Source organism: Pezoporus occidentalis, unplaced genomic scaffold (genome assembly GCF_034315485.1).
Source record: "Pezoporus occidentalis ecotype Australia unplaced genomic scaffold, CSIRO_AGI_Poc_V1 ctg34, whole genome shotgun sequence".
NCBI lineage: Eukaryota > Metazoa > Chordata > Aves > Psittaciformes > Psittacidae > Pezoporus > Pezoporus occidentalis.
The window spans coordinates 5,756,082-5,781,208 of NW_026915376.1; the positions used below are offsets into that span (position 1 = coordinate 5,756,082).

Consider the following 25,127-nt stretch of genomic DNA (forward strand, 5'->3'; position numbering starts at 1 on the left):
TTCTTCAAGGTTCTGGTGTATAATCTTGCCAAATATATATGATTTAGTGAAGGTTTACTAGTGAGTGCAAAGTGAATAAATAAGAGCAACAATAGATTCTAGCACAAAGAAGATTCAGAGACTTCTTCTGTTAGGCAAATAAGTATTCTAAATCCTCTGAATTTACACATCATACTGCTGCTAGGACTGATTTGTGCCCCGACTTCAACTTAGAAGCCAAGCTCTGATCTAACGAGCAATTCTTCAAATTCGTGTTATAAATGGGGAATTGCACATTCTGTTATTAAAAACTACTAAAACTTGGACGTCATGAACAGCGTGAAGGCCACCGCTGTGCCCAAGCTTGGACAAAGATTAAAATAAATAAAAATTTAAAAATAAAAAATAAAAATTGGAAAGATGGGTACAGGATCGCAAAGGCGTTTTCTTGGTTTTTTTTTCATGGGTTTTCTTTCCCTCCATGTTACTGCACCTGCTGAAGCGCAGCCCCGCCGGGCGGCGCGGAGCCGCACCGCACCTGGGCCGCCCCCGGCCCGTCCCCGCCTACGCCGCCGCTACAAAAGCGGCGGCTGGGGCGCTACTGATCGTTACTGCGAAGCCCAAGCCCGAGCCGGAGCCACGCTGGGGCCCCGCGCATGGGGGGGCCTCCCCGGACATGTCCGTCTCCCCTCCGCTCGGCTTCGCTCTCCTGCTGCTGGCGGCCGCGGGAAGGTCCCTCCCCGTCAGACGGGTGAGTGCCACCGCCGTCCGCCTAACTTACGCGGTCAGCCACCCTTGCCTGATGGGTTTTCTCTGTTCCTACCGCTGGCTCCCCGAGGGTGCTCCCCGCTCCCCCGTCAGTGCTGGGGCGCTGATTGCTGCTGTCCGCGCGGAGCGGGGATGCGGCTGTGGGAGAAGCTGCCCGTGGTGTCCGGGGGCGCCTCGGGGCGGAGTTAGCAATTAAATCCGTTACTTTTTGGGTGCCCGCACTCGCAGCCGCGGGAGTGGCCGTCGCGGCGGCGGGGTTGGTGGCGGGGACTTTCCGCGGCAGCGACCCGGGGCGGCTTCGGCACCCCCGTGTGAGGGTCCCGGGAATGAGTTTTATCCTTGAGGCGGCCGGGAGGGAGAAGCGGAGAATGGGCTGATACGGGGACGCGGCACTCGGGGTACGCTTCCTCGCACCCGCAAGGAGATAACACGGGACAGACGGGGTGCCGTGGGGAAGTCGGAGCAGGGTCGCGGCGGTGGGCTGTGGTTGTGAATGGGAGTGAGCCTGGCGGGGACACGGCAGGCACGGAGCGGGAGAGAACGGACAACCAAAACAGCCCTTCTGCTGACACCGGGGGGGGCGTGAGGGCCGAGCTCTGCCGGGGCGGCGCGGCTCGGCTCGGCTCAACGCTGCTTCCCGGCGCGCTGGGCGAGTTACGGTGCCGCTGCCCCTGGCCGCGCCCGGGTGAGGCAGTTTTGGCCGCCTGGTTTTGCTGTTCCGTGGGACCCGCGGGTGCGCTGGAGCACGGAGCAGCAGGCGCAGGAGGAGGCGGCACAGGCGGGGCCGGGCAAGGGGGGAAGAGAAGTATAGTTATTTGTGAGGATGGAGGCACGGACCCAGAGGTAGAGTGCAAGCTGGATCGTTTATTGAACAGATACACGATATTTATATGCTTCCAAGCAGTTAGCCAAGCACATCTGTGTTTGCCTTGCGGTTGCATCAGGTGAAAGGTCTACCTGATTTTCTTATCGACATCCTCTTTCCAGTTCCGATGTCCTTGTTCCTTGCCAGTTCGAACATCTTCCAAGTACCAGTCAGGGACAGGTCACTCTTAACTGACTGCTGTAGGAACCTTCCCATGGTCTCTGACAGTTTCGATACATTCCAACCCCCACGGTTATTTATGAAGAGCAGCGAGATGTGGTGTGGGTGAGGGAAGGGGTGGTGGATAAAGAAGTCTAACAGCAGTTCGGGGGTATTTGGGGCAGAGAGGGGCAATCGAGATGAGTGTGTGGGTGGGTGTACAGCGTTGGAGGTAGCAGGATGAGTACAGCTACTGTAGGGACAAGCAAGGGCAGGCTCAAAGCTGGTCTTGTGGGCTGCAGAGGTGAAGGAAGGGACAGTGAAGCTGATGATGGACCAAGTTTACTGTCTGTAGTTTCTTTTCAGTTGCTAAGTTTTTGAAGCTACTGCTTTATACAGAACAGCGCTAGGGTGATCTATTTAGTTCCTATCTAGGTCTGTAGAGCTGTGTTAGATATTGGCTTCTGGGCCTTTTTGGTGGTTTTGTTTTCTTTGCTATGGACATCAGGCCCTTAAAAGTGCAACAAGTGCAAGTTTTATCAGGGGAAATTCCAGTCAGGAAAATCTCTTCATGTGAAGATGATCAAACACTGAAATGGGGGCACAGAGAGGCTGGGGAGTCTCTACCTGTGGACATGTGTTTGTTATTTGACAGGGTAAGGCATTGAGCAGGTTGAGCTTGTACCACTGAGCAAACTAATGATGGGGCTGGCAGAGGATCATTCTCAGCAAAGGAGTCTCCTTTAACTGGATGCAGAACTGCACGGAGGATGAAAGAAGAAAAAAGGTTCTGTGATCATCCTTTGACTTCAGTCTTGCAATAAAATGTGTACTTTTATAGCTCTTGTGACACTAGAGGGTCATATCTGACAACTTGTCTAGAGTAGCAGTTGTGCTTGTTATATGCTGAGAAAATGTACAAAATGCTCAGTTGTAAGTATACAAAAACACGGGACTTTTGTTGTCAGCCTTTTCTTGGGTTCACTTCGAAATAATGTTAAAGGCGATATTTAAAGTAAGCTGAAAATAGTATTGCTTAGGAAGGATTGGGTAGTAAAATCTAGGTAATAGCAATCGGCTGTGAGGTCTTCTGGCCAAGACAGAGAGGAAGGCAGAATGATTTGATACAGAGTTGGGGGAGGAAGTATTTTAGTGGTGCTGTAACTACTGTTCTGTTTTGACCTTCCCTTTCTCTCCCTCCTATCCCCAGTCCCTCAAGCAAGTGAGAAATGGGAGAGAGAGAAGGGAAAGCTGAGAATGTACATAGAAGGAAAAAAAAAAAAAGGCCCAGGTTTTTTATTTGAGGTGGTGCTGCTTACTTGTCATCATCTTAAACGCAGCATCACTGGAAATTGCTTAATAAGTGTCCAGATCTTCCTTGCTGCACTGGTGGTAGTAAAATGACCAAGAGCTGGTCATGGCTCTTGGTCACATGGTTGGGCTGCAGAACCATATTACTCATGACAAGCCTTGTCCTTTCCCTGCTTGGTCTTTAGCAGCAATGTCCTGCTGCTCACAGAGCTGGCACACAGCTGGCTGCTGATTCCCTGCCACCTGGTTCTCTCCTGGATTTGTATTTCTACCAGTAGTTATGCTCAAAGGTTTGTTAACATAATGTTGAAGAAAGTAGTTTAAATGTCAGTGAAGAGCAGACAGGAGCTGTGCCATAGTTCTTGATAGGGGGCTCTGTTTTCAAGCTATCCTGGTGCTTTTGTTCCACAGGTGACAGTGTGAATAATACTGGTGAAAGTACAAACAGCTGAATTTAGTTGGAAGGTTGTAGATAATTTGCTTTCCTCAGCTTTTATTTTTTAATTGCTGTTGTATAGGGAAAAACACTTGCATTAATATCAACATGAATTAGAGCATATGGTATTTCAGGATGTGAATGTTATTGATGCTCGTGATTGCTATTGTGTTATTTGGGCTTATTTAGATGCAGTTGCTAGTCTCTTCTACAACCCAACAGCATGACTTCTTAGGTTGGATGTTGTAGGAGCATATATAGTTACTGCTATTTGCTCACCCTTTTGAAGCTGCTTCTAGTTGTGCAGCATCTGTCGCTTTACCCATGGGTATCTTGGATTGGGTGTTTCTCTGAGAGTGCTAGCTTTGAATCCTGGTAAGCTATAATAAAAGATGCAGTGTGAAGTGGTGGTCTCATTTGTTTGCTGTGCTCTGCCCTTGACAGTAAGCACAGAGGTCCCTGTGTGGTTCACAGCACGGGCTTGTGGGACCATGCCTGTTTTGACTTCTTGTATTCTATTGTGTACCCTAACACTGAGAGATCTGAGATAAAGCTCCTCATTTCCACTGTCCTGTGGAATTGTATTCTTTAGGAGTCATTAAAGTGGGGAAACGGCTACAGACTGTGGCTGAAAAGCAAATGGAAAAGTAGCCTAGAAACTAGTGACTCCATGCAAGGATGGGGGCTTGGACTGCTTTGTGATGAGCTGGGTCTTCACCTGTGCAAAAATCCTTCCATACTTGGGTTGGCTGCAAGTTCCAAGTTACTCTTTTTGTTTCTCTGTTTTCTGCTACCCAAAGCTTGCACAGAGCTGGTTTTCTTATTGCCTGCACTCTGAAAATTAAAATGTGCCAGACCAGTCTCAGCAGCACATACTGGCAATGGTATAGAAAGCAGGAGGGGAAAGGGTGAACTGACAAGGTCTGGTGCTGTGCCACCTTGCTGTAACTATTACAAACGGATACTTGACTGGCTTCTAGGTATTGTACTTCTTTACCAGGAATATGGCCAGGTTCTTAAAAACTTAGTATTTGTGGACTGCTTAAATTCATGACTATATTAGTATGGTGTAAAACTTTGAGTTACTTAATAACACAGTCATCTAAATTAATACAGATTAAATTAGTGACCTAAATTACTAAGCCCTTTATGTATTAAAAAATAATGGGGGTGGGGGAGAGGAGGGGTTGTTGTTTTACTTTCCTTTTTTTTTTTTTCTAAGAAGCAGCTTTAATTTTCTGGAAACTTTATAAAGCTAATGACAGTGCCTGTGTTACAAAGCCAGATGGCCTAACACAGCAAATCTGATTATACAAGCTAAAAAGAAGATACTTGTTATAAATACCAAACTTAACTGTATGGAGGGAATAAAAACATTTGAGGCTTGAGGAGTGTCAGGATATCCCATCTCCAAGGGTGAGAAAAAAGGACTGTAGTTCACACAGCGAAACAATGACTTGACCCTTGGCATTGTTTTAAAGCCCTGATGTGTGGTCTGGGCAAGTTTAAGTTAGTGAAACATGACAAATCTTTCTACTTTCCCCCTATTTCTAGTGCAATTACTGCCCTCCCCTACCTCCCCCCTCCTCGGCAGCAGCCTGAAAGAGTTTGTGCAAAAGTACTTGAGAGGAAGGGGAGGCAGATACAAGTCGGCACAGAAGGATGTGTTTCATGGCTATACCAGCAGTGAAGCATATGTAGCTCTCTTCTGTGAGAAGAAAAACTTGTGTTCTCAAACTGATGGAAGTAACCGAGCTTTGCAAAGCTAAGACCACATCCTCCAAAAGTTGTAGCTCTACAGCTGCAGTAAAGTTCAGTGACAGTGGGCCTGAGAGATGAAGCATAAACAGTTCTGTGGCTTTCAAACAGATTTTTAAAGGTATTGTATCATATCCTGTTTCTGTTAGCCTGTCAAACTAAACTGAGCTTTAGTTTGCTGGGTTCATTGATCGCCAGTTATTTGAGAGGAAAAACCAGAAGGAGCTGTTATCGCTGAAATCACAGGGCCTTCGAAAGTTTATAAATTGTAGAAGTCTGTAGCAAAACTGATTGCTTCCTCTGCAGTGCTGTAGGTGAATTGAAAGCTGTTATCTTTGTGTTTGACTTCTTTCATTTTCTTTCATTAAAAGCTCTTGCATTTCTTTCTCTGCAGTAAACCAGTGTGTGTACTGCCGCCAAGGCTGTCTGCTCAAGTTTCCTTGGTGCAGTACATCAGTTCTATTAGTCTGTGTCTTGACAAAAGTAAGTTTATACAATAGCAGATACGTCTTTGCTAAGGAAAGAAGTTGTCTACTCCATAGATAAGAGGCCTTCTATTTAAGCCCTACAATGCTGTTTTCTTGTGAGGCAGAATTAAAACATCAGGCAGGAACTCCTCTAATTAAATCAATTCTCCCTAACCTAGCTACATGAGAAAAGAGTTTAATATTGGCATCCAGTACTTCCCATCAGAAGAGGGATGGGGTAAACAGTATCTAGGGATCTCTAGCTTGCTAAATAGAAGGTAGCCCCTTCAAACGTCATATTTTTATACAAAATGCAGGAAATTTGAGCTTATGATAGGTGAATGTAGGTTTGCTGCTGGTGGCTGAATGCTGTTCTTTGTCTCGTTTTGTTCAGTTTTGGAAACTTGATGTTTATAAATTTATAACTACACTGGCCTATGATCTGTTGCATTCCAGTGGTCCTTCAGTGTGAATGTGGAGGAGCTCGTGAAGAGTGTGTCAGTCCTCACAGGTAGGAGGAGAATCTCCAGGCAAGGTTGCATAGTCATCATCATTGTGGCTTGTAAGCATAAGCATGGGAAGTCCACCTCTTCTGCTGAAGGAAAGCAGATTACTCTTACTGCTGTAAATGTGGATCCATGCAAACAAAAACTCCCTGCAGTTTTCTTAGGACTTCAGTAAGCCTTAGAGACAGCATTCCTGGAATACAGTCTGGCAGATCTTTGTGGAGAACAGGAGTAGATTTCCACCAGTTATCTTTCCCTTACTCTTCATGGCCTTTCTTCTTAAAGAAACAAACAGCCACTGCCCCTCTGATGTATGTGAATGAATTGGTACAGCTTGCTAAGTGCAGACACGATAGCATAAGAATCTTTTTCCCAAAAGCTTGCATGAAAACCTTGTGAGCAAGCACCCTGCCCTAGGTTCAAGTATTGCTTCTTAATAGGCTTATAAATACTGCAGCTATGTATATAATAGACCCAGGCTTAATTTAATTGAATGAACAATTGAAAAATGGTAACAGGGTAGAGGAAATTGTAGTTTACACATGTGGAAAAGAATAGTTCCTTCTTCTGGGCATTTTACTGGCTACATCTTATTGCTGTTTCACTATAATTGATTGTTAATGGATTGCTGTCCTGGTGCAGTCTGGTATTGACTGCTATTTTTCTTGCAATTGATTGCATTTCATTTTTAATTCACTCTCTTGCCATCTTTTTCCTAAGTTGTTTTATCCTTTCTCAGTTACCTTATTTTTCTGTCTTGTGCTCTTCTGTCCATTGAGCTCATCCACATTGTCCTATTGTGTTCTTGCCTTGTCTCGCTTATACATGTGCCCTGCTACTCTCCCAGTGCCTTCAGGACAATTTTTTAATCCTGCATTCTTGTCTTGGTATGTAGTTTCAGCTGTTGTTTGCTGCTGCCCTTTTCCCTGCTCTGTTGCTACTTCTGTGCACTCTCTCTGCCACACTATGGGAGAAGTCTAGGAAAATAATCCCACTTTCTGGTTGTGCCTTGGAAGTAGCTGAAGAGTCAAGATCTGTATGGAAGAATCTTTGGCTAATGGTAAACAACTCCTTGAGCATGACTGAGAAGCTTGTGGCTCTTCTGGTGTCCTGCTTTCTTCACTACCTCCTTTTTCCTTAAAGGACAAGTGAGCACAAGTTAATGCGCTGTCTAGATTTTGTTATACTTGGGGCATATTGTCTGCTCATCCACTCGTCCTTCTTAACTATTGTTCAGACTGGTTTTCCCCTGGTCCTTTATGAAACTGCACTGCTTTTCTGAGTAGAACATTTTGGCAGCCTCTCTGACACTGCAGTTCCGGTGCTGCTCAGCACATCAGTCTGAAGACTGAGCCACACTGAAAGGTAAACAAACACACTTCTGTGACAGGCCTAAGGCAAAGCTGAAAGGCAAATAGAGCTCTTATGTATATATTCTTCTCTAAATGGGAATGGTGGCCACCAAGACTTTTGCATTGGGTGCATGTCTGGTGCTTGGCAGAAGCTTATGGAACAGTCCTCCTACATGACAGCACATTTTTTGTGGCAGTATGAGTAGTTTAGACTGTGACTTGCTCTTGCACATGGGCAAGCCAAATGCAGGCAAGAAGCTCAAGTACCAGAACATCTGCCTCTTGAGTGCTCCACTCTGTTCATAGCTGTGTTTCTCTGGTGCTTTGAAAGGTGGTTCAGCTACTTTTGAGCATGCCTTATGTGTTGAAGCAAGTTCAGGAATGGCAAGCTTTACCATGCTGTCTACTGAGCTCTGATAATCAAAGATGTGCAAAACTCCTTCAAAAGGGTTGTATAGACTGCACCTTTTAAAATCAAGCATGATATATTTCAGGATATATAGCATTGATCTTTCTTCTGAATTTTGTTAGCGACAAACGTCTATGTGTTTCTTTGATATAGGAAACAGCTGTCTTATTCTTCTATTTGCTAATAGTCCTACATTCTTTCTGCTCTACCGATACATGCATTTCTCATGGTATTGACCAGCATCCGGATGCTATATTAATTCTTATGTATTGTTTCATTCTGAAAACTGTTTTTTTTCCTTCTCAAAGTATATTCTAATTGTTTCATTGTAGCTCAACTCTGCAGCTACGTTTCAATGTACAGTGTTTTTAATGTGACACATTATGAGTAAAATACTAACCCCTACATTTCCATGTAAGTCACCTTAAAAGTGTTACGGATATTGGTACAGTGGGGCATGGGTTACAAATGAGAAAGCTCTGTAGCATTTGATCAATGATATTCAGTTAGGTCAATCCCTATCTTCCTCCTGCAGTCCCATTCCTTCCAAATAAAAATTTTCTGTGGTACAACACTAGTTATACAGAACAAATGAAACTTTTAGGTATTATTCCTTAAGATGGGAAAAATTAAAGGTATAGTATTAGATCTGAGTTACTTGAAATAGCTATTGGTCTTTGCTGTTGTCAGATGCTGTGGAGTCCTCTAATCTATTGCCCTTTCCAGTACCATTTCTTAATGAAGACAAATTCATCAAGTACTGTTTGAAATGCATCACTCTAAGAATAACAAAAAGATCCCATCCCTTTTAAACCCAGTGACTCTGCTAGCAGAGTATGCTCTGGAAAATGAGAGACAGGAAGCTGTTATATATTGTTTACAGTGACGCTGTGTAGTTACAAATTTTATGTCACATAAATTAAGGTGTATTTGTAGTAGACTGTTTTCAGAAAGCCCCAAATCTTTAATATGTATGACTTCTCAAAATGAAATATGAAGCATCACAGATGTGGTATGGAAGACATTCAGGTATAAAGGTGGTCAGAAACATCCTGTTCAAGCAGTATTTCAGAAAACTAAGTTCCAATACATTTAGCATTTATAGATGTGCTTTAAGTGTAGGGCTTGGCACTCCTTGTCATTAGTTGAATTTACCTAAAAGTTGACACAGGAAACTTGAAACCAAAAAAAACCCTGCATCCAGTCTCATTCAGATTAGCTCCCTGTGGACTTCCAAGGGACAGCTATTGTTAGTTAAAGGATAAACTTGCAATGGGAGACATCTGTAGAATAATTCACTGTGTTCTGAATTGTTCATTGCTCTTTGGGGATTAAGACACCTGATGGTAATGAAAATGGCTATTAAAGCTTTCTAGAATAAAACTATTACTAATGAGACAGAAGGATAAAAGAATGTTTCAACTCTTAATGGCCTTGCAATAATAGAGAAGGTTGTAAATGGCAGGAAACAAAGCTGGAGTTTGAAACTGCATTTGTTGTTAGTTGTTTTTATGTCTAAACTACATTGGTGTCTCAGGGCTGGGATAACAGAGTGGCTGAAGTTGGAAAGAACCTCTGGAGGTCATCTGGTCTAACCTCTCTGCTCAAGAAGGGCCACTTAGTTGGCCCTGTAATGGAAAAAAAAAAATTTACCTGTGCTGATGGGTCATTGAGCAGCGAAGGAGCTCTGTTTTCTAATGTGTTTTTCTAATTCCTTGCTGCTTATGGCAAATGAGTGTTGGGACATCCTCAAATGATACTAGGAAAGTTTCCTTTTTTTCCCCACTCCTACCTTCTTTTGCACTCTGCCACTGGTCATCCTTCTTAATTAGCTAGGAGCTGAGTTTACATGTGGTATTTCACCATTCAAAACTTTTTTTCAAGGTACAGATACTTAATTCATTTCCATACAACAGACTTATAATCGCCTGATTGGGCTCTACGTGATTGCACCAGCAATGAAACATGGTTACAGAAATGGGCAGATGATTACATGGGTTAATCTCATCCCTATATATTAATTCTAGAGGAAGCTATTACTGTTGTAGACTGATAGTTTATGTAGAAGAGTCCTTGAGTCAGTGTAGCTTTGTTTCTGCTTGGTTTTGGCGAAAAGGTGTCACAAGCTTTCCAAATGCAAACAGCAGTCTCTTGTTTCAACCTATATGGTGATCTTTCAGGATGCTCTTTCTTTTCCCAGAAAGAAGAGAATAGAGTTTTCTGGGTTTGTGTGTGTTTGTGTTGCTGGTTGTTTGGTGGTTTGGTTTGCTGGGTTTGTTTTTTTTTTTGAGGGGGCAGGGTGTGCTGTATTGTGGGGAAGCTTTCAAAACCTGTTCAGGATAAAATGCTTCTTGTTTTCAACAGAAAACTGAAATTTTTGTGTGGGGATGGGTGGGAAGTACATGCTTTCAGCTACAAAAAGTAGTTGTGATTCTTTTTGGAGTCAAGGCTCTGACTTCTGCACACAGGAAAGAGGAGAAGATAGGTAACAAACTGTCCATGTTGTTGCCATACGGTTTGTCTGAGCGATAAAGGGAGATATGCCATACAAGACAGTGGTTGTTGGTGGCAAGGAGTCTGGCCGGACTGAAGCTTGTGGCTCATTCACAAGCTGTTGTTCTTTATTAGAGGTGGGTTGTTTTTTTTATCTTGCATAGTACCTGCACTTGCAGGTAGAGTCTTTTTTCTAGGAATAAGGACTAGAATAGTCAGGTGAAAAAAGAATCTGAGGTGGCTCAAGATTTCTATTAAATGTGTCCATATGGCCCCTCTGCAATGTGGTGGAATACCGTGTGGCTGATAGGTGACAAGAAATGCCTAGATTTGGGCTTGGAGGTGTGTATGCTCTTTTTCCTTGACTGGCTTGCACAGAGAGATTTAGAGTCTCAAAATTTTAATATCTTGCTCTCTTCGTTTTAGAAAAATTGAGTTAGGGGATTAACATTACTTTAGGTATATATTTTAATTATTTAATAGTGAAATGGGTTACAGTACTGTCATGCATTTTGCATAGAAAGTGGGAGCAGTTGTCACTCAGTATTAATACGAAGATAGGATGATTGTCGCACATGTGTTTTGCAATAATCTGTGCAGAAGTATGACCCCTTCCAAATACCTGTTTTGGAGAAGGAGTGGTAGTAATGAGCTTTCTTTTCTGTGTGCTTAATTTACCAAGTCTGAGTGCTTCAATGCTAATATGGTAGCTGCCTTGGAAATATCTGTAATAGCTACAGAAAGGTTTTTTTTTTAATTGAGTTGGGGTTGAAGGGCTGTGTTTCTCTGAAAATGTTCTTGGTTCCTGTATAATTGATGGGGGGGGGGGGGGGGGGGGGAGGAGGGGTAACAGCTGCCTGGTAGACCTCTTAATAAGATTATTTGTACTATTGAACAGTATACTCTTTAGAGCTAGGCGTTTAACAAACTAAGCTGTCAGTCGGTGCTACACATACTACTTAGGAAGCTTAAAGGCTGTAACAGTGAGAGAACTAAGCTAATGTAAACATCATTTATAGTTCATGAGGTTAACTTTGTACTTGCTCAAGCTTTCAATAATTAGTTTCCTTCATGGCTGTCCCATGTATTGCCTCTTGCTTGTAGAGTTCTCAGGTTCAGCAACATGGTCCAGGCTGTCTTTAATCTTTGCTGTTGTTCTGTCCCCTGTTGTCTTTGAGAATAACTGTATAGTCTGTCTTCAACAGAAAGACTTACAGTCCTCTTTAATCTTGGCTTTGCCATTCTATCTGAGCTGTTTGGCGTAATGCTTAAATAAAGCACTAGAGAAAATTCATCCATTCAGGTAGTTAATGAATATGCTGCATTTCAGAGAAAGGGAGGAAGGTGAGCCTGTGTACTGGCTGATCAAGAGAAACTAAATTTGCAGTTAGTGTGCTAGAAAGAGCTTGCATAAAAATCCTGAATTCAAAATTATTTCAGTTGTCCCTAAATAACATCTGACATGATGATGATCTTTATGTTGATGCTACTTTGTAGTCTCAGGAGTCTTTTGGTTTGTTTTTAATTTATAGCTGTTCTTATTCTTCCCTCTTTCCCCTGTTTTTGTCATGCTGGAAATATTTGGACCAAAATCAAGCTCTGGAAATAAACAGATTTATTGCAGTGTTCAAAGTATCTCTATCCTGCTCAATGGACAGCTGGGATCAGCACAGAAGAAAAGTTTCTTGAGAGGCAGCGTGGACAGCAGACTGAGTTACTAGGAAATAACTGAAGATAATTTCACAACAAATTTGTAGAGAGCTTGGAACACTGTCAAATATGGGATGACAGGCAGCCGACATGGCTGTTGTGAGTCAACTGCTTAGTGCTTGTTTTGCAATGTTTTTATTTAATTTTATAATCCAAAGTGGAAAAAAAACCCTATTTGAATAGCTGGGAATGGAAAGTATCAGCCTACTTTGGTCTTCACTAAATCACTTTCCCTTCTTTTCCCCGTCATCTCTCTTTTCCTCCACCCTGGCAGTTTCTCAAGTTACTGGCCATTTCTGGTCCAAGTAATCTGACAAGAGAAATGTTGTGTGGGTTACTGTCCTTTCCATTAGAAGTTCTGGTAGAAACAAAGCAGACAAGCTGGCCAGTCTCCTGGGTGTTTGTGTGGTTGCTCAAAGCTGCTCAACTAAGGAGCTCCTCCAGGGAGCATGTCACTGCTCTGGCCAGAGTTGTCTTCCTGTCCCCCCATAATGAGATACTACCTTTTTTGGTTGTGTTGTTTCTTTCCTTGAATTCCATGAAATGGATGCTTCTGAACAGCTCCAGTTAAGACTGAGGCTTCTAGGATTTGCTTTTGTTGTTGGGTTTCTTGTTTTGCTCCCTGCCCACCCCCCCAAACACTTGTTTATATAGTGATCAGCCTAGGGAGTTCCTGTACTCAACCGGGGCCTTGCTAAGTTATAGGGATGAGCATTGGCATTTATTTTGGTTTTCAAAAGCTAATAAACCCACCATTTTCCCCCCTTTGTGGTGTAGGTTGTTTTTTTTGGTTTATGGTTTTTTGTTGTTTTGGGGTGGTTTTTTTTGGTTGTTGGTTTTTTTTTTGGTTTTTGTGTTGTGTTTTTTTTTTTTTTAAACGCTATATAACTAGTCCTCATTTAGGAAAGAGGAAGTAAAAAGGTTGACATTTTAATGAATTTGTGACTTGCTCATTTTAATAATTGGCAACTGTTGTGTGCGAAAGATGTTAAGATAGGTTTGCATGCATAAACTTATTCACATGATCTGAGTAAGTCTTGGTTGCCAAGAAAGATGAGGCACCTTACAGTGACCTGAACAGAGGCTGTTCCTGCAGGTTGCTGGAGGAAAAGGTTTTTAATGTACCTGCATTTCTAGCCGATTTGGCAGTGGGCTCTAAGAATATAATCAAAGCTGACCTTTCTTTCGTTTTGACTTGGTACTTTTAATTCCACATGGGTAATATGAATGTTTGGCTCATGAAGTAAAATCTTAATTGCAGCATATTCTGTGGTGTCTGTGTACCACCAGATGTAAATCTTAAAGGTCTAGCAGACCTGCTGACTTAGTCCTTCCTAGGACTTCAAGTCTGTGATTTTATTAGTTAATTATGAGTAATAACTTGGTTTATTTTGTGAGGTTTGTTTGTTGTTTTTCTAAAGAAATACTGGTGAGTGCTTTCAGCTTGCTGAGAGCAAGGTGTGACAGAGTAATAAGACATGAAGAGACAAGCTGTGGTAATGAGTTTCTTTTAGAAGGTGCTCTAATAAAAAATGCGAGAGCATCTCAGCTTTGAAGATCTTAATCTCGGATTAAGATGTTCTGTGTAACATACTAAGTAAAAATGAATTTAAGTGTCTTGTATGTAAGAAAGGAAGGTAAGATGGCTGGGAAATTTAGGTAGAATCCAATAAAGTTAGAAAGGGAATGGAGACTACTAATGCTTCCATACTGTGAATTCACTTAGGGTCTTGTACTTTGAGTCATCTTCCTAGACTCTACATACACTCAGAGGGAGAGGAAACGAACAGCAAGAAATGAAAAAGGCAAGGGACATGTAATGCTGTACCCTCAGGATGCCTTGGAAGGGTAAGAGGGGTGTGCGTATGCATACATGTGGATGGTGTGATTTTTTTTCAGCAGAACTTTCACATACAGTGGCTAATTTACCTAATTTAGGTGTTTCAGTGAACTTTCTATTCCTGACAGTCTATGCTGCTAAAGCAGATAGATACCCAAGGTGGAAGAGAGACTGTTGTCTCTAGTATGTCAATGAGATACTTTGTTAGCTGTGAGGGACAGATTTAATATTTGGGTGAGGTAGTCAGGTATAAAAGCTTTTGCCAATCTCTAGAAAGCAGATGTGATTTGCAGCCTTGATACTGCAGCACTTCCATCTACAGATTTTGATTTGTTTACCCAATCTATTGTTTCTGCTAATTGGAAAAGTAGAAAGAAATGTAAGCTACCATCTGCAGCTGCAAAGCTGAAAGAGTATTCTATAATTATAGAATACTCTATAATAGCAACTTTCTAATACTTCTAACTAAAATACTTCTAACTTTGTGTTAAAAATGCTGATAGTGTCACTTGTACTTCTAGCTGTGTATTTGTCTTCTGTAATGACTTTCTTGGAAGTAGCGGCTAAAGTAACTCCAGCAATGATGTAAAACAAAAAGGTAAAAAAAAATGATGGCAACAAATGCAAACCAGCAGTTTAAAAATTCTAATGAAGGTTAAAGTATCAGAAAAGGCTGGGCCTAAGGGACAACTAGCTCCTTTGTCCGAAATCAACTAAGTCCTAACAGTAGTGGGTTGGGGAAGTCTGACCTCTTCCTTAAGGCTCCAGGGCCAAGTTAGCACGGGACTGTATGGTAACAATACTATGAAAAATTTAATTTGTGTTTGCTTTCCCTAGTATCTATTAGCTGTTTAATCTGGTACTCCTCCAGTAGTATTGTGAAAAGGTTGAAAAATGGTCTAACATCACCAACCAACCCGTTATCTAGGGAAAATGGAAGTGGATGTATTTTATTTGCATCAGTCCCATTTTATTAATTACAACTATTGTGATATACTTCATGTTTTACAAGGTAATTCCTTTTAAAGAAACTTATTTGTATGATTAATTGAACTCAGACCACAAGTAAGTGCGGAATTCAGTGAGGGTAATCAACCGCAGTAGCAGTTTTCCTAAGGGTCCAGTCACTTGAAGTCTTCAAGTCAAAATTAGATGTGTCTGAGTGGTGTTTTCTGGTTAAGATGGCATGTGTGAGATGGATGTGGAAATTAGTATGGGGCTTTAGAAAGAAATTGATTAGATTATCATCATTGGTACTTCTGGCCTCAGGATCATTGTGGTTGCTGTGTACCATTCCTAGTGGCAAAAGGTGAAAAACTGTGAGTTGTCAAGTAACGAGCATAGATGAAAAGACCTTAAGGGCTCTTTCTCCAATAGCTGAAGTCCTCAAGTGTTGGCTGCATTGTGAGTAATAAACATTTGTTTCTTAGCTTAACATTTCTGTACAGGTAGTGGCCTTCATTTTAGGCTTCTCTTAGTTCTAAGGTGGTGGATAATTAAGATTATACTTGCACCTCATTGAGCTGTGCTGCTTTTCACTCTGCTTCACAGCACCTCTTATACTTTTCAAATATTTTGTGTGTTTAATTTTACGCTGGAGAGTTTGCTTGTCCAGCTTACAGCGTTGTGATGGCATGAGCGCTTATGGCAGCATACGGAGAAGAGGGGAGCATGGCATGGGGGAAGAAATCAGAGCCTTTCTCTGGGGAGCCACTTATTTTTTTAGCAGCAGTGCTGGTTTATGCACTTCAAATGCTGCTAGGTATGCTGTAAGATGACTCTGTTCCAGAAGCGTGTCTTCAGGATGAACTGAGATATAAACCATAATCTTTTGCAGAGCAAGTTAGTTCAGAGAGCAGACTTCCTCAGAAAACACGTCAAATAAAGCCACTGCTATTTAAATTCCCAAGTTTTTTCTCTTGTCTCTCTGAATCTATTCTGTTCCTACAAGTGCTGTTTGATTTAAGATTAATGTCAGATGGGAAGTATGTGGCTGTGAAACTACTAACATGGAACTAATGGAATGACTTTAATGCCTTTAAGTGACCTCTACATTTTCAGCTTTATTACTGCATGGTCACTGCTTCCCTCAGTGCTTTGAAAATTGGAGTTGGATGAGGGGAAGCTAAGGTGCACAACTTTAACCTTTGTCAAAATGAATATTTTGACTTGAATGGAGGGGGGGAGCTCTTTCTTCTGTGTTTCCATTTGTTCAGGCTAGACAGCTTTCTTGAAGTTGCCTGAGTGTTTTTCTTTGCTTGGCTTATGAAGTTGTTTAACCCTGCTCTTGGACTTTATCCAGCATCTTGCTTTCTGAAAAAAAGAAGTGTGCTTGCTGCCTTAACAGCAGTCTTCTGTTGCTCACTTTTACCCTTTCTTTTGAAGGTCTCTCCAAAGAACGGTAGGAAGAAATGTAAGTACACTCAGCTTTAATATTAATAAAATTGCAGTTCTCTTCTGGGGCTTAACCCACAAACCTCTTCAGCTCCATGTACCTCTGTGAGAGTATAGAAAGGGAAGAAGGACTCAGGGGGAGACAGGCTGATTTCCATGGGGGGTTCTGTCTTTGAAACTGGCTGTTGCTACAGCAGTCCTGCAGGGCTGAAGACTGTGATATCTGTCTGAAGTCAAGAAGTAAGATTCAGCCCTGCTCTGGGCTAAATCTTAGGGTGGAAGGAAATCCACTGATTTCCTGCATGTGACAATGATGTTGTGAGACTCCACTTCCACTTCATGAAGAATAAAGCTTGCTAGAAGTGGCCTGAAGATGGGATAGGGATAAACTGAAAAGCTAGAGGTTACCTGTTGCATCGGAGTTCCTCTCTTGTGCTACTGTTGGGAGGCAGAAGTGTGGTACCATGTGGGACTGCCTTGCTGAACAAATGCACAGACCCTTTGCTACTGATTCAGCTTGTGCAGTCAGTGCCAGGATCCCTGGGAGGGAGAGGGACTAAGTATCTGAATATTATGTATGCAAAGTTAATGCAATGGAGGTAAGAGTGCAGAGGAATAGGGAGAACATGGTACTGAAATGGGCTGCAGGCTGCTTGCTCATTTCTTTCCTAATCAAAATACTTGCAGAGGGCATTGGGAAAATTGCTGGTTTCTTTGAGAGTCTAATGGTGTAGAATGCTTGATAAACTGGCCTGACATTAACTACGGAAAGAAATGTTTGAGGATTGGTTTTTTTGTTGGTTTGGGTTTTTTTTTTTAAATTCTTAAACTACAAAAGCATCCGAGCTCAAGGAAAGAGTGTACTAAAGCAAGATGTCAGGATTAAGCATACAGAAGGATTTTTAATTTTGTTACCATATGTGACGTGTACACATATAGCTGTCATTGGTTCTCTGAAGTTAGCACCGTATTGTTGTCGTGTCCTTGGAAAACAAGAAGACGCAACTCCATTTGCGTCTTGGTCACCCATTCACTTGCTGTAGCACTTGGCGTCTCTCATAATATTTTCACTCTGCTGTGCTTCTGAAATGAGGAAACCATATGGTCTTTTTGAAACAGGCATTATGATAGACTAATTCAGATTTGAGAGAATGCCTGATCTGATTCCTGTAGTAGTGTGGTTCATAAGTTGCTTGGCAGTCCTAGAACAAGGAAGTTCTGTTTCGACTTGACTTGTCTCCATCTCTATAGTCCGCTTCCCTGGCTGAGAGGGACTGCAGGAAAACTGGGAAGAAGTCTATTCTGGATAAATTTGACAGGTATTTTTACTCATGTAAAGGGGAAGGAGGGGAGAGTGTTATTGACGTTCCAAGTCATTTGAGTCAAAAGTGGCAACATAACATTGTTACGATGAAATACTGAACAGCAAAGAATTGTTTGGAATTCATTGATTTCAAAGCCTTCAGCCTGCTTACTCCTATAGAAATCTTTAAAAGCATCAGTCCTGTATTAAAGAAAAAGCTAATGTCAGCTAATGTATTAAGAAAAGCTTCTGGGTTTAATGGCTTTCATTCACGTGTCCTGCAACTAGATGAATTCTGTCCAATTGAAATTTTAAATAGTGTAGAAGATGGTGATTACTGTCATCAAAGAATGAGAAACAGAAAATTTAGGTTTCAGGTTGAAGCTTTTTATTTTTGCCTTCAGGGAAGTTGAATTGGCCTCTGCAAATAAAAGCAAATGTAAAACTCTTAAATAATGAAAGCAAACATTGTAGCACACTCATATCTGCCATTGATTCTTGCTTGTAACATCACTTCTGGAGAAAGATGACCATGTAGCCTTAGATACAAGACCTCACAAATACCGCGGGCTGTTGTCAAGTTACGATGATGCTTTAAGTTGCTTCTCTGCTTAGAGGCTTTCAGGAGCATAGTCATAAAGGGAAAAAAAAATGCAGCCTGTACAGGGAAGCTAAACTCTAATTCTGTTTTAAAAGAAGGTAGAAGGAAAATGGGAGGTGGGATGAAGGCAGGAATACAAGTCATCTGGCTCCCTCTGCCAGGGAACACAGCTGTGAGGATGCTGCTGCAGTAGAGTGTGGTACCAGACTTTTTTCTTTTATCTTCTGCCCCCTGTTGATTTTGGTGTCCAGAGACTGCAAGATCTTGCCCTGAAAATTTGGATAAAATAACATGATCATCCCATATGAGTTTAAGTTTGGGCATGTTGATTTGATTCTTGTTTGTCAACTTGTGTTTGTGTTACTTCTGTGTTTCACATGATCAGAATGCAGTCCCTGGGTAGCATCTCAGTGCACCTTTTTTATTTGTCTTGTTACTCTTTTTTTGATTTTTGTTTCATTTCGGGTGGTTTGTCATTTGGGGGGGGGTTGTGGTGGTGTCATTTTAATGTTTTTTCTATATTGGGCTGAGTTAAGACTCTAGCCTTTCTGCAACATTGCTCCTGTCTTGTTTTTGACAAATTGAGCCCTTGGAATATAACACGTGGCAGCTGTGTGGGTTGGATGCTGAAGTATAAGGTTATATACAGGCTGTAAAACACCACACTGCATCCAACCATGTAAATGTGAACTCTACTATATATGATAGAATACTGCAAGGATATTATTGTGGAGGTTCTCTCCTGTCATTGTTTTATGTAAAGGTGTGTATCTGCTTTGTCTTTTAATTAGTATTTGGAAAGAAAGCTGGTAATATTTGGAGGATGGGCTTCACTGGCAGAACTTCTCGTGTATGCTGTGTTCTAAAATGTGTCATAGCTGTTGATGGAAACACTAGCTATTTGCAAAGGTGTTACATATAAATCCCTTTGCAGGGAAAGAGCGATGTGGAAGGTAATAGGACAGTGGACCTTGAGCCACTGTGACAGTAAGCTGCTGAGGGAGTTAATTTGCACTAGTTAAAACCTAAATAAACTGCCCTCAACCAGAACTGTAAAAGCTATACAGATTTGATTGCATTCTTCTCTAGCAATCTGAAAACAACACTAGATGCAGAACCCATGAAATTATATACTGGAGTTTTTGGGTTTGTGTGGTGGTCTTTTTTTCTATCAGGTCCTCCCCCCCCCCCCCCCCCCCACCCCCCCCCCCCCCCCCCCCCCCCCCCCCCCGAAATAAGTTTAAAAATAAAAGAAGAGTAAATTCTTGGAAATGCATTCAGTAAGAGAAAGGCTTCTGAAGCTTAATGTGTGTGGTTTGATTGGTTTTTCTTGTTATTGAGCTTATTGTAGGGATTGTAGTGATGAGATGACAAACTGATCACCAGGTTTATGTGGCTATAGAACTCATGATCCTGGGGGAAAATAGCTAGTTCTCCACACCTTGGCTTCTGATCCAGCACTATGGCTCTTGAAGAAGAGTGACTGTTAAAAAGTTGTGGGGAGCTTAACTCCCTTGGGACACTTTGAAAGCTGAAAAGATTTGGAGTTTTTCTTGCCTAGTGAAAATACAGGTTATTTACAACAAAGTGATGTTTGCTCAGTTCCTGGGGTTGTGGTGAAGATTACTTTTTTGTTTGGGAATATTTTTTTGTGCTTAGAAACTCAAATGTTGCAATTACCTGGCTCTGAGGACTGCAGGCTCTCTGTTTTCCTGCTCAGACAGCTCTGAGACTGGACCATTACTGGCTGTTGCAGAGAAACCAGTCAGTTACAAGCTTAAAACAGATCCTTTCAAATGCACATGGTTTGGCATATCATAAAGAACCAGTTTAAGTAATTGCATTTTAACAAGAGGAGTCAGAAATCCAGCTTTGACAGATGTCCATTGCTTTGTTTTGCTTTAGCAGGTCAGAGACCTTCAGGATGAGTCAGTTGCCCAAATGCAGGCATCTAGTGCTGCTTGAAACTTCCTACAGCACCCAAGACTCTGTATGAGACTGACAAATACAATGGAGGGTGCAGGGGAAACCTACACCTCCTGCAGTTGTGGCAAAAGACAAATCAAGGCACTTGTGCATGTTGAGAGGAACAGTAGGTGCCTGTGATCAGACATCTGAATTGCACCCTAAATCTTTACTTTTTCAGCCCTATATATCCCTCACTGTCCGTGTACTCTGTTGTAATGGTACAAGACTGTGGTGCCTCTCAGTGGTCTATGTTGAGACCAGTACTGTTAAATATTTTTATTAATGACATAGGCAGTGATATTGAGCGTGCCTTGGCAAGTTTGCAGGTGACACTAAGCCAAATGGTGCAGTTGATTTGCTGGAAGGAAGGGATGCCATCCACAGGGACTGTGACAGGCTTGAGAGCCTATGTGAACTTCATGAAGTACAACAAGGCCAAGTGCAAGGTTGCAAACCCAGAAAGCCAACCATATCCCAGGATGCATCAAAAGGAGATGGCCAGCAGGTCTAGGGAGGTTGACTTCCCCCCCCTTCTGCTCTCATGAGACCCCACCTGGAGTGCTCTGTTCAGCTCTGGGGCCCCAACACAAGAATGACATAGAGGACCATGGAAATGATCTTAGAGCCTGGAGCACCTTTCCTGTGAAGACAGGCTGAGAGAGGTGGTGGTGTCCAGCTTCATTGTGGCTTTTCAGTATTTAAAAGGGGGCTTATTAGAAAGATGGGGAGAGACTTTTTACCAGGGCTTGTAGTGTCATAAGAGAAAGGATAATGGTTTTAAACTAAAAGAGGGTAGAATTAGATAAAAGGAAGAAATTAGTATGTGGGTGGTGAGCCACTGGAATAGGTTGCCCAGGGAAAGTTGTGGGTATCTGCCGAAATATTCAGGCTTTGAGCATCTTCATATTGTAAAAGATGCCCCTGCCCATGGCAGGGGATACTTGATGACATTTAAGCTCCTTTCCAACCCAAACTGTTCTATGATTCTGTTACTGAAACTTTTGTAATGAAAACCTGGGTTCCACTTCCAGTAGTATAGGCTGCATTATGTTTCTGAATCTGTTGGGGGTAGATCTGAAATGCTCTTCTAATCTTGAGGTTTGTAGCTTTTTCTTTTACAACAGTGCTCAGCTTTGCCTTTGTTCTTTCTGTAGTGTTTTAAGTGTTACACCTTTTGTATCTATCTAAAAATGCAATTTAAACTCTTTATTCTGCTCTTTGGCTTGCTGTGTTGTATAGTTGCATCAATAAATGATCTCTTCTAAAGAGCACCTTTCAAAGCATGTGTCTATATTTGCAACGCGTGGTAAAATCTCTGTGTACAGGATCCTATGATAATTTAATTTTCATGAGTGTTAACACACTGTCTCCCACTAAAATTGTGGGATTGTGTTGTGCTCTCTAAGGGTTTGGGAGTTACAGTTGCTTTTGAATTTTGCCTTTTTTCTTCTGTCTCTCTGCATAGTTGCTCAGTAGTTTCTTCTGTCATGTTTGACTGGCTCATGTAGTACATCCTTGACAGCAACACTTACCAGAACAGATGGAAGACATTGAAAATAATGTTTTCTGATAACAAGGGCTGTCAATCTAAATGTAAGCCTGCTTCAGCTGGAAGTATATGGGTTTATGGGTTTTACGGTGACTAAAGTGGAAACTTTTTTCCAGGCTGGGAAAGCTCCTAGTGGGGCAGAATAAACTCTGTAGGGAACTGTTCTCTCACTGAAGACAGAAGCAATAAAATAACCCCTCAGACACTGATTTGTTCCACATTTTAAGTCTATCCTACCTACAGGAGTTTGATTTTATTTATGTATGTCTCTAGGAGATGATGCTTAATTTTGTAGCATGCTGAAATATTAGGCTGTAGTTTATTCCCTTGATTTGTGAGACTGCATCCTCTACAAGTTGATTTAGATGTTAAAAAAAGGTTTCTTTGATATCTCTGCTGCTGAATGCCAAATACTTTGCTTTGATCTAGAAAATGATTGGGGCCAAGAGATACTACTCTCATTGAAATGCACCTTGTCAAAATAAAAAATTCCAGGGATGGGAAAAGTGGTCAGTTTCAGAACACAAATGAATCATCCCAGGATAGACCTGGGGTGTTTGGTCCCCGGGGTGGAAACCCTTGTGGTCAGAGCTGAATTCTCCTGCCTGTGTAGACAGCTCGTGTGTTTGGAACAGTTTGTGAAATGGTAAGTCAGCTGAACTGGGAGCCTGTGCCTGGTCAACATGAGTACAGAGAAGCAGGAATGTGCCTCAAGTCAGTTTTGTTTAAAATCTCTTGTTTGAGAGATTCATCAGAAGCATTCTGCATTTGAGAATCTGCATTTTGAAATATCGTTTAGGACATGTATATGCTCATCCTTTTTTTCTTAATCTAGCAAAGACAGACCTTAAGAAAGAATAGGGGATAGTGCCCTGTGCTATTATAGGCTGCTATGGGATTGAGTACAGCCAACCCTTCCTTCTGAAGTTGTGCATATAAGCAAGAGAAGAAAAAGGCACGAATGGCAAGGAGGCCAGGATGAGGGACCATGTGTGGTGCAGTGATTATTTTCACCTGAGAGAGAGGAGTGTTAAGATTCAGCCTCTGATTTAAAACAAATTTAAGAACAACAAACAAGAAACTAAACCAAACCAAAAACTCCACAGAGATATTTTTGTACGTATTCTTGTCTTTCATAGGAGTCTTGTTTGTTCTTTCAGCCTATCCTGAGATAATGGTTTGGAGCTGATCAAGCAGAGGATAAAATGGAATGGAGAGGTGAATCTTGTGTGTCTTTGGAGGTTATTGAAAGCCCAGTGTTCTTGTTCAGGAGTAAAGGTGTGCTGTCAATCTGAGCTGAGCAGCTTTGAAGAGACAGGCAGAGGAGGAATGTCTCTTGTGTGCATTATCAGATGCAAGTGCCCGCTGAGAGCTTCCTATTGCAGCTTTGAGTTCAAAAACTTGATGTCATGAGTCTTGGAGTCTTAAAACCATGACAGACTAGAGAGGGGCATCCATGGTTAGACAGCTGGTGAAAGCCTGTATTGAAGTCCTGGGATGTTTTGTGTTTTGTGAAAGTGTCAGTGGTAAGCTGCTGCAGCCAATGAGAGAGCTTGGCTGGCAGATGTCACCAGGGCATTCCTCCCTCAATCTAGTAGCTCCTTTTGTTGGAGCTCATTTGATCTTTTTCACTAGCAGGGAGGATGCTAAAAGGTTTCATTTTCTCGCACTCTTGAAATACTGAACTCATTGGTTCATTAGTAACTAAGGAACAGAAGTGTTTACAGGAAAAGCTACTGGAAGCTGGCAATAGAATTTTCTCTGAAGGAAGTAATGTCACAGGGCTAAGTTAAACTCCATACTGAGCAACATAATAGAGAATGCAATAAATGCAAAAATCTGGGTGATGTCAGATGTCCTTAAGTATGATCTCTGCAAAAGGTATTGCTCAGGTATCTTCAATGATACCACTTTTGTACTATCTTTAGTAGAGACAGTGCTGTAATTTTTGATGTACCTCCTCCTTTGATGTAGCTTCAGTACTTGAAAGTAACCAGGCTGTCAGAGATGTTGCCTATAATGAATTCAGATTAGCTCATTATGCTATTTGAACTAAGTAGTTATGAAATCCATCTTAAATGTTACCCTTTGGGGGAGCAAAGGGGGGGCATGAAAGCAATAAAGCCTGCTCCCATAGTAATGCACTTCCAGAATCTCTTAGGTTTTGAGAAGTGTTGTACTTGAAGGACTGATTCTCAACAGGATTGCTTTGTCATAGGGTGAACTGTGGGCCAAAGGACTCTGTTAATACAAGGTTCAGTGTTGTGTGTTCTGTTTTAGTGTTGGGGTGTTGTCTTACAAGTTGGTGGTTGGAGCTTCAGCGTTTGCAGGACTTTTTTGTCAAATCTGTTGTTGTTGTCAAATCTCAACAAGTGTTGAGAAATTGGATCTTGATTGATGGGCTTGGGGAGGTAGTAATAGCATCCTACCATTCATATGCTTTCATATTCAAGTTAGAAGTGGAGAAAATTGATGACAGATTGCAGGGTGGAGGTAAGTTTGTTCTGTGAGCTGCTAGCCCCAGTGCAGAGTTGTGCTGTGCTACAGCCTCTGGTTTTAAACTTCTGCTCCCAGAACCTGTATCAAGTGAAAGCATCTGGAGTAGCAGTGTTGTGCTCTGCCCCGTTTGGGCTGTGAACTGACAAAACTGTTTCATAAATTCAAGCGTATGTCTGTGATATGAATTGAATAAACTTGTTACGTGTCAAGTTTATATCTACTACTGCTTTTATTGATGCAGAACTATAGCTTACGCTGCCATAAAAGATGATTTTATAAGATTTGTATTATATAGGAAAGAATGGCCAGTCAGAATTAGAGTAAAGCTAGTAACGTGCAGTCTTCACCTATCTTGGACTTGGTTGCCATCCTGATCCTGAGCATAGTCGCTTTGAAATAATGTATTATGTTAGACCTTTTTAAAAGGTGGTAAAGTTTAAAAGTAACTCACTTATGCTTCTGTGATAAAATGTAATCTGAACTGTAGTCTCACAAGGTAGGTATGTCATCATCACTATCCAAGGGAAGAACACCAAGGTCATACCAAAGTGTGGTTCAGTGCCAGGTTACCTCACTTCTGTTTCTGAAGACAAAGATGAACATTTTGGAGGTCCCAGTAGTTGTAATGTTATCTGTGAGCTTTTAGCAGCATGGTTGAAGTCTTGCTTGTTATCCTCAAATGTTAAAAGCATGAAAAAGCTGTGACATGTTCCATTTTAAAAGTGGCAAAGATGTAAGAAATACAAATGTAAGGAAGAAT

General features: G+C 41.8%; 1 protein-coding gene across 3 annotated transcripts in view; it reads left to right on the plus strand.

The window, feature by feature from the left end:
- The first annotated feature begins 538 nt into the window (after window positions 1–538).
- GLP1R (glucagon like peptide 1 receptor) overlaps window positions 539–25,127 on the plus strand; it is an 85,676-nt gene continuing 61,087 nt past the window's right edge. Inside the window, exon 1 of one of the 3 annotated variants that reach the window (XM_062629688.1) lies at window positions 539–730. In XM_062629688.1, coding sequence (XP_062485672.1) covers window positions 656–730 — 75 coding nt within the window. In that variant the 5' untranslated portion in view covers window positions 539–655. Of the gene's footprint in view, window positions 731–976; window positions 1,078–1,210; window positions 1,553–25,127 lie in introns of those variants that run through there. The other 2 variants (XM_062629689.1, XM_062629690.1) reach the window with 2 other exon arrangements.